Source organism: Carex rostrata, chromosome 12 (assembly GCF_964058835.1).
Source record: "Carex rostrata chromosome 12, lpCarRost1.2, whole genome shotgun sequence".
Classification (NCBI taxonomy): domain Eukaryota; kingdom Viridiplantae; phylum Streptophyta; class Magnoliopsida; order Poales; family Cyperaceae; genus Carex; species Carex rostrata.
In genome coordinates, this window is record NC_135929.1 from 13,037,690 (window position 1) to 13,048,090 (window position 10,401).

The 10,401-nt window shown below is 35.1% G+C and overlaps 1 protein-coding gene across 1 annotated transcript; it reads left to right on the forward strand.

The window, feature by feature from the left end:
* Window positions 1–795: 795 nt before the first annotated feature.
* Window positions 796–1,690, forward strand: LOC144563466 (non-specific lipid-transfer protein 1-like). Its single transcript, XM_078312943.1, has 2 exons — window positions 796–1,231; window positions 1,423–1,690. The coding sequence occupies exons 1-2, from the start codon at window positions 885–887 to the stop codon at window positions 1,430–1,432; spliced, it is 357 nt and encodes a 118-aa protein (XP_078169069.1). The 5' UTR covers window positions 796–884; the 3' UTR covers window positions 1,433–1,690.
* Window positions 1,691–10,401: the final 8,711 nt, after the last annotated feature.

Consider the following 10,401-nt stretch of genomic DNA (forward strand, 5'->3'; position numbering starts at 1 on the left):
GAATTAATTCTATTTTAAAATTTTATATTTCAAATCTTGATCTAGGTAATTCAGTAAATTAGTTATATATAATTATATATGTAAATTGAATACTAAATTTTACTTTTTTGAAATTTATTTACTATTTTTAATAATTTTTACATTTTTTAGAATTTTTTTACAATTTTGTTAGATAGGTAGAAAATCACTTGATCTGAAAATTCTGTACCATTCAGACTTAATTCAACCAAATTTGAAATTTTAAGACCTTACAATCTCCTTAGGATCGTAGCAGATTTATTTTGATATGAGTGAAGATTAGTATTAATTACTATGCTCACCAATTTAATGATTGAACTCGTGTTAATTAAATTGAGCTAGCCCTTGAACTACTTTTTTTTGCTTGTGGCTTCAGATGAGCTTAAATTGAGCCCTTGAACTATAATTAATTATATATAACTATATTATAATATATAGATTTGCTTGTGGCTACAGATGAGCTTAATTAAAGCAATAAGTTAAAGGCCAAGTTAGGGATTGATGGAGAAATTGGATCACATATAAGGAATGAAACAAATAATTAAATAACTTGCATGAGTTGCAAGTAATTGGGAATTAATTGTTAATGCTTAATAGTTAATAGTGACAAGTTTGGCAACAATTGCCAAACAGTTAGGTGTTTTGTCATAATCATAGTACAATGATGAAGATACATAACATGCAGCCACATTAAATTATTACCAGAACAGTTGCAACTTCCAAGTTAATACATACCTGCAATATTGATGACTATATAAACACCTCCTTGCATTCCTTTGAAATCACATCAACACAACAACATCACATTAATTTCACACTCCAAATTACAATTCTCTCAAATCCTTTTCTAATAACACCACCAAAAAATGGCTTGCTTTGACATCCGTGCCGTTGCTGCTGCAACAGTTGCAATCCTCCTCCTTACCGCACCGCATGCCGTGAGTGCTATTACATGCGGTGAGGTGGCATCTGCCATTTCCCCGTGCATGTCATATGCACGTAGCGGCCAGGGGGCGCCGTCTGCAGGCTGCTGCAGTGGTGTGAAGAGCCTGAATGCGAAGGCTGCAACAGGTACCGACCGCCAGACAGCGTGCAACTGCCTCAAGAACCTTGCCAAGAGTGTGAGCTTGAACGCCGGTGCTGTCTCTGGTCTCCCCGGCAAGTGCGGTGTCAGTGTGCCGTATGTCATCAGCACCTCGACCGATTGCTCAAAGTATGAAACTTGTTGAAATTACCCTTTAATTAATTGTCACACCAGTAACAGTAATCAAGGATGTTTCATAGAGTAATTATATATTAGTTGTCCTTTTTTAAGCAAGGAAAAAGCTAGGTGACGTACAATATTATACATTACAAAATATATATCATTTTACTGATAGAACATATTTCATATATAAAATGCAGGGTGCACTAAAATTACAAAAAGCATGCAGAGGAAGTGATGATGGTTTGAGAAATCAATAAAGATAATTAATGGCGGGAGCGTAGTTTGGAGTGCTCTTTACGTTGATCCGCTGTGCTGTTTTCTTTTGTTTATGGTGTACCAGTACTGTTTAATCTGCTTTCTGCTGTTGTTGTTTGCATGGAGCAATTAATGTACGAGTGCTTGTATCTCATTCTATTTTAATAAAACGAGATAAACTATATATATATGCGTGTTTATCCTAATAAAGGCTTCTGTCACTTCATTTGAAAAAGAGACAACAAATGGACAAAATGCATGCACAAAATAAAATTGCAAACACTTGAAAGAGAAATCTTTGAATCTAAAGGTGCATGTGCTAAAATTTTGTCAGACAATTCATGATGTTAATTATGAATTATATACAAATTATTATAATAAAATATTAAATTTAATTATAAAGAGTAAATTAATTTGTGAAACTTTCCTGTTTTGCTCTGCATCCAAACTAATAATTAAGCTGAGCTCGTGGGAATGACAGAGATACATATATATATGTAGCTTTGAGAAAAACGAGCGATGATGGATTGATGGGTGATATTATATATATATATTCCTTCGTTTGGACCATTACAAGATTTTGAGCCTGCAGTAGTTCAGATAGATCGATCTTCACAGGCTCAGAGCCAGATAGATAGATAGATAGATAGATCGATAGATAGATAGATCTTCACAGGCTCACAACCACTGGTGGAGTGGTGGGTTCCTTTCCCTTCCCTATCTTGTCTTTTGAGAGGATCGATCGATGCTTTATTTATTTGTCGAGGCCCACATTACATGCCACACCATGCATGCATGCAGTTGCAGCCACCTTCAATTCCCAAGACTTTCAATTTCTCTATTTAACTTCATCATACTCAATAATATATATATTAAACTGCATCTATATATGATGGATACAATACAAGGTAACAAATATAAATAGAAAGTAAAATGTACAAGATAATATATATATATATATATATATATATATATATATATATATATATATATAGAGGAGGGATCAAGGTACAAGATAATCTATATTATAATCTACTTGGAGACCAAATTTTACATTTTTTGGAATTTTTTTACTATATATTAAGCTGGTTTGAAAACCGCTGATTTCAGTAAATTTCTGCAGCATTGAAATCAGCGGTTTTCAAAACAGCTTAATATATAGTAAAAAAATTCCAAACAATGTAAAATTTGGTCTCCAAGTAGATTATAATATAGATTAAACATCTAACGGTTTGGATTTATTATTTGGACATCACAAAATAAAAAAAACAGCGGCAGCACTGCCAGCAGAAATGCTGCCGGCAGCAAATTAGCCACAACCTATATATATATATATATATAGGGTCTGTCTAATATGCTATGGGTTGCATAGAGGCCTCCCGTGCTACGGCTCAATATTCAACTTCTCAAAATCAAAATGGTCGATTCGAACCGTTCATCTTGTTCTCCATATTAATATGTGTTTGGAGACCAAATTTTACATATTTTGGAAATTTTTTACTATTTTTTTAGATTTATTAAATATCGCTGTTTTTTATGGTTCAGATTTATCTGAAAAACAGCAATTTTCAATAAATCTAAAAAAATAGTAAAAAATTTTCAAAAAATGTAAAATTTGATCTCCAAACACATATTAATATGGAGAACAAGATGAATGGTTCGGATCGATCGTTTTGATTTTGAAAAGTCGAATATTGAGCCGTAGCACGGGAGGCCTCTATGCAACCCACAACACCATAGCTAAGTCCTATATATATATAGGAATATGCTAGCATGCTATGCATAGCATAGAACCCCTCCATGCAATGGCTCGGATTTTGAGTTTTCAAAATCCTAACGGTTGATCTGAACCGTTCATTTTGTTCTCCATATTAATATGTGTTTGGAGACCAAATTTTACATTTTTTGGAATTTTTTTACTATTTCTTTAGATTTATTGAAAATCGCTGTTTTTTTATGGTCCAGATTTGCTGAAAACAGAGATTTTCAATAAATCTAAAGAAATAGTAAAAAAAATTCCAAAAAAATGTAAAATTTGGTCTCCAAACACATATTAATATGGAGAACAAGATAAACGGTTCGGATCGACCGTTAGGATTTTGAAAACTCGAAATCCAAGCCGTTACATGGAGGGGTTCTATACTATGCATAGCATGCTAGCATATTCCTATATATATATATATACAGAGAGAGAGAGAGAGAGGTGGGCTACGGTGAGTTGCGAAGTAAAACGCGTTTCTACTTCACGCCGTATTTTTATTTTGAAAGTCCAAACGACCGATCCGAACCGTTAGATGTTTAATCCATATTGAAATGTGCTTGGAGACCAAATTTTACATTTTTTGGAATTTTTGTACTATTTATTAAGCATTTTTGAAAATTGCTGTTTTGCTGTGAACAGTAAAAAACAGTAAAATTTTCTGGACCATCAGATCAGCGACTTTCAAAATTGCTTAATAAATAGTAAAAAAATTCCAAAAAATGTAAAATTTAGTCTCCAAGCACATTTCAATATGGAGAACAAGATGAACGGTTCGGATCGATGTTTTGAACTTAAAAATCGCAAAATATGAGCGTGAAGTAAAATAGTCGCTTTACTTCGCAACTCACCGTAGCCCATCTCATATATATATATATATATATATATATATATATATATATATATATAGAGTTAGGCTGGGGTGCTATGGATAGCATAGTGGCCTCTATGCTACGGCTCAATATTCGAGTTTTCAAAATCCAAACGGTCGATCCGAACCGTTCATCTTATTCTCCATATTAATATCTGCTTGGAGACCAAATTTTATAATTTTCTGAATTTTTTTACTATTTATTAAGCCACTCTGAAAATCGCTAATCCAACGGTTTTACTGTTTTGTGCAGCCACCGTTGGATCAACAATTTTGTAAAATACTTAATAAATAGTAAAAAAATTCAGAAAAATGTAAAATTTGGTCTCCAAGCAGATATTAATATGGAGAATAAGATGAACGGTTCGGATCGACCGTTTGGATTTTGAAAACTCGAATATTGAGCCGTAGCATAGAGGCCACTATGCTATCCATAGCACCCCAGCCTAACTCTATATATATATATATATATAGTTAGGCTGGGGTGCTATGGATAGCATAGTGGCCTCTATGCTACGGCTCAAACATCGATCCGAACCGTTCATCTTGTTCTCCATATTGAAATGTGCTTGGAGACCAAATTTTACATTTTTTTTGGAATTTTTTTACTATTTATTAAGCAATTTTGAAAGTCGCTGATCTGATGGTCCAGAAAATTTTACTGTTTTTACTGTTCACAGCAAAACAGCAATTTTCAGAAATGCTTAATAAATAGTACAAAAATTCCAAAAAATGTAAAATTTGGTCTCCAAGCACATTTCAATATGGATTAAACATCTAACGGTTAGGATCGGTCGTTTGGACTTTCAAAATAAAAATACGGCGTGAAGTAGAAACGCGTTTTACTTCGCAACTCACCGTAGCCCACCTCTATATATATATATATATATGAGATGGGCTACGGTACGTGAGCTAGGAAGTAAAATGAGTTGGTGCTCCATGGCACTATATTTCTATTTTGAAAATTCAAACGACCGATCTGAATTGTTCAACATGATCTGCATATTGAAATGTGCTTGGATACCAAATTTTACATTTTTTCTAAAATTTTTTACTATTTATTAAGCAATTTTCAAAATCGCTGATCCGATGGTCCAGAAATTTTTACTATTTACAACAAAAGAACAATTTTCAAAATTACTTAATAAACAAATTCCAAAAAAATGTAAAATTTGGTCTCCAAGCACATTTCAATATGGAGATCACATCTAACGGTTCAAATCGGTCGTTTGGACTTTCAAAATGAAAATACGGCGTGGAGTACAGACACGTTTTACTCCATGGCTCACCGTAGCTCATCTCTCTCTCTCTCTCCCTATAATACAGTGTGCGTGTGTGATATTTGTTGGCGGCTTGGCCCCCCCTCACCCCAAAATTCAAATCCTGGTTCCGCCCCTGATTGTAAATATTTTTTTAATATAGTGTGAATTTTTTTTTTTTTAAATGAAGGTCTGAAAGTAACATATCACATTGTATGTACTCGATTTGCCATTTTCGTTTATTGAGAATTTGATTAGATTAATTATTAATTGAGCTACTAATTAAAAGTTGTGTTGAAAACTTTCTTCATGGAGAAGGTGACCAATAGATTAAGAAAGTTCATAATATAGAAAGAGACGGGTTCATAAAGTTTACTAGCAAGAGATCATTTTATCTTATAAAAGCGCAATATTGTCCATCCACTACAAAATTAATAGTCTCTGTGTCAATAACAAATTCTGTTGTTTTGATATCAGCCCCGCCATTCTTGGTGTGGTGCTTTAGTTCACTACAGCACAACTGTTTTTCTACAACCAGTATCAGTGACCGGTGCTGATACCGGTCGCAGATAGTTGTTTTTTTTCAAAAAAAAAAAACCAAAACAAAATTCAGCGGCGACCATCACTTTTAGCGACCGTATCTGCGACCAGCGCCTTCGCCTTCCCCGGTCACTGAAAGTTTTGGTAAAAAAAAAAAATACGTGCGCCCGCGCCAAAACGCAACACTAGCCTCCTCCTCGCGCCTTCTCTCCCGTCCGGCCTCAACTCCGCCCTCTCCGACCAAACCTTGAGCTAAACCTAGACCCTCTTCTCTCTTCTCTATCCTCTGACCTGCCATCTTCCCTCTTCTCCCTGTCTCTTGCTCTCGGCAGAAACGCAAAAACGCCCGACCGCCATCTGTGCTCGACCGCCACCTGTGCCAGACCGTCGCCTCCGCCACCTTCCTCACGTTTGCACCTCCACGACTCCGCTGCTCTGCAATAGGTACTCGAACTGAATTGAATTTAGGGTTTTTTTTGTTTTTGTTTTTTATTTTGTTTTCCTTACTAATCTCCTCTTATCAATAGTGTGAGCTTGCTGTGATTTTGCAAACCTTCGGTGTATTGTTGTTTATTTCTGTGAATTGCTAATTTGGGACAATTGCGAGGCGAGGCTTTCGAATCCTTGAAACCGGCCGCTATTCGGAGTTCTTCGTTGTGTGTTCAAGCTTTCTCAGGTAATTATCTAAATCAAAACTTGTTATGAATTGGTTGTTGCGATTTGCTTATGTCTTTGCCGGGTTGTTGATTGGGTTGTTGATTTTCCCGGAAGGCATTGGTTCGGGGTGCTTGCTGTGTTTGCTAAGCCTCTTTGTTGAGTGTTGTATGATGCTAATTACCTAAAATTTTGAGATTGATTTTGGTGTTTGATGCCATGCCACATGGTGCAAATTATTCTCTTTGACTTGCTGTGTTGTGATTGGCTGATGTTGTATTGGTGCAAATTATGCCATGCCGATATGGTTTTGTATGTTTACCAGAATATTAAAATGGCAGTGATCAATATGCAAAATTAATTGTTTTAGAGGTCTAATATGTAAAATATATGGCCTTATGAAGAATTGTATAAATAAAAGGGCCTAAGTGTAAAATGTGGTTTATTTTGAGGTAGTGGCCGAATCATGCATGTGTAGATTTTTTTTTATGGGCCTTGAATTGAAAATAATTATAAATGGGCTTGAAATAAATTATTATGACCTATATGTATAAATTAGTAACTGGAATCTTCATGAATTATAGGCCTAAATAAAAATTGATAAATGAAGTTCTTATATTATTAGGCTTTGATTTGGCATTTGAATTTTTTTTTTTTTTACTAAATTGATCCTTTTAAAGCTTGTTTTCTTAATTCATCATTTTAAAGCTTAGTTTTCTAAATATGAAAATATACTTGTAGATCAAAGTTGGTGTCAATTTAGTTGATTTGGCGGGATCAGAGCAAGGGATTAAAGAAGCAGAATAATTGCTTGTAGTCAGGCAAGTTTTTTCTCTTAATGAAATGATTGTTAATTATATTATTAATTGTGTAGTACAATTGCGCGAACCCAGATGGTCGAATGAGTTGTTTCAGCCTACCCATACGAAAAAGAAGACGGAGGAATACATTAATGTTAAGGCTAAAAACACACAGGTAATAATACTTTTGAATCGTTTAGAAAATATCATGGTTCCTGTTGTACATAACATTATTGTTATATTTTACAAAATTTGCAGCTAAAATATGAGAGAGCTATGACGAAGAAGTATGGACCGAATAGAGACACATGACCGAATAGAGACACATGGCCCACATACAACAGTGACCTCTGGTACTCTACGGGCATTGATGATCAGAATGTCCACGGCGACAACTATGGTCTCGGTGCTCTAGGTAAAATAAACATTCTTTGAAATTTAAAATTTATTTTTAGTTTTGTCAGATAATACTAATTGTCACACCCCAAACCAGGAATTCTGAATTAAGGCGTGATCAACCTCGCCTCGTGCTTAATTAACCATTAAGCACGCAAGGCTAAGATAAACAAAATAATAAATCAAGCAACAGCGGAAGCATAATAATATAAAACATCAGCATCAGTCACATATCAGATAATCAAATACAAATATAAATATCATACGGTCCAATCCGTCTCAGATCCAAAATAACATCACCTAATGAAAGGGGATACAAGATCTACCAAGCCCGTATATATAACACAAGAAATACGGGGCTCATAAACCTAATCAAACGTCTAACTCTAGCTAATCAAACGGTGTGGCCATCGGGGACACCCCCTGACAACTCCTGCTGCGGATCGCCAGATGCTGTACCTAAAACCCACGAAACAACTTGTGGATGAGCGACAAATCGCCCAGTATGTGACCCAGAATTATCCCCTCAGGGATCCGCTACGATCAAAGCACTTTTATTTATAAATTACGTTCAGTTATGAATATATTTTAAAATATGCATAAGTGTGAACCTAATTCAATATCTAATAGAATTTACAATACTTTTAAATGATGCCATGATGCGATTAATCTACCATGCCAACATGCAAAATAAACCCAAAATCAAAATACAATATCGGATAGAAATCAAGTCGGAATCCAGTACTCCTAGCACTGTGTGCCCCAAATATAATAATAATAATAATAATAATAATAATAATAATAATAATAATAATAATAACAATACGGATTAAAGTAAATCACCCTGTGCCGTGCCAATATGATCTAAGATCCAAACAATATAATCCAAGGACTGTGATCAGAGTGTAATGATACACGTTGCCTAGTGACATCGAGCATTGCCCACAAGAAAATAGCACACTAGCCGATGGTTATATAAAAATTCGGTGTGTCATCTCGCCTAAACGATTCATCAACCAAACATATAAAATAGGAGAAATCATACAATGCAAGTCGTAAAATAAGTCAATCTCATCCCTCATGAGCAAGAGAGAACTCCATTCATCCGGCCGGATTCACGGGATCAGTAAGTAGTGCCAGCCTCGAACTGGTGCACTAAAGTGCCACGGCCTCGAACCGTGTAGCGTAATATCAAGGCTATCAGTCCAGCTGCGCAGCCCTGAAACAATGCCATCAGGGCCTCGAACCACCGATGGGGTAACCCGTCCTAGGCATGTAGCTCCTAATGTAGGTGGGGAAACTCCTGAATCATTCGTACATCCAAACTCGAACCGGTGCACGTAAAAATGTAAAATGAACGGAAAACATATATAGTTCCAACTAGTATATATAATATAAATCCTAAGACCATCTGAGAATCAAGTGACGCTCAGCTCAGTGGCTATCGGGCCGTCCCATACCAAGTAACACACGATGGAACGAAGTCACTCGGCCCTGCTCAGCTCTCACCAATGCATGCATATGCACGTAAAATAATAATATAGTCTTCTACGAGAAGAAGACAGCTTATAACCTAATATTCTAATAAGATATAGTCTTCTACGAGAAGAAGACAGCTTATATATATATATATATATATATATATATATATATATATATATAGTAAGGCTTGGGTGCTATGGATAGCATAAAGACCTCTATGCTATGGCTCAATATTTGAGTTTTCAAAATCCAAACGGTCGATCCGAACCGTTCATCTTATTCTCCATATTAATATCTGCTTGGAGACCAAATTTTATAATTTTCTGAATTTTTTTACTATTTATTAACCCACTTTGAAAATCGCTAATCCAACGGTTTTACTGTTTTGTGCAGCCACCGTTGGATCAACAATTTTGTAAAATACTTAATAAATAGTAAAAAAAAATTCAGAAAAATGTAAAATTTGGTCTCCAAGCAGATATTAATATGGAGAATAAAATGAACGGTTCGGATCGACCGTTTGGATTTTGAAAACTCGAATATTGAGCCGTAGCATAGAGGCCACTATGCTATCCATAGCACCCCAGCCTAACTCTCTCTCTATATATCTAGTAGAGTAATTAAATAATATATTTAATTACTCTACTCTTAAAATACAGTAAATTCAGATTTTTTAGGGTTTATGCAATTCTACCTACAATGCAGAAAGGATAAACATGCTCTAAAGTTTTAATACAACTACTTAAAAATAAAGTGCAAATGTCAGGTCAGATGGATCGACTGGTAAGAGTACGCCCACGAAAAGAATAATTCAGATATCCCACACCTGTAGGACTGGAGTCTCTGTCGCTAATAATCAGCGTGCTCCACGTATGCTCCAAACTATGTGTCAGCTGGATCAGTCCACGGATCAGACTCGTACCAAATCTGCTGATCTGAAATTTCATAACTTAATTAATATCTACGCTAAATTATTCTAACACTTGTCCCAATTAATGTGCAAGTCAAATTCTCAATTATTTCGATTTTATAAAAATTACTGATTCAGTCAATCTGACTGATCCGATTAGGCATATATCTATTATTTACTTTCATGTCATCCAGCTTAGTATTAATCTTAATTTTTATAAGTTCGTCAGATATTGATCATTCACTTTGAT

Coding starts and splice junctions, on each gene's coding strand:
- LOC144563466 (XM_078312943.1), top strand. CDS start 885: ATGGCTTGCTTTGACATCCGTGCCGTTGCTGCTGCAACAGTTGCAATC.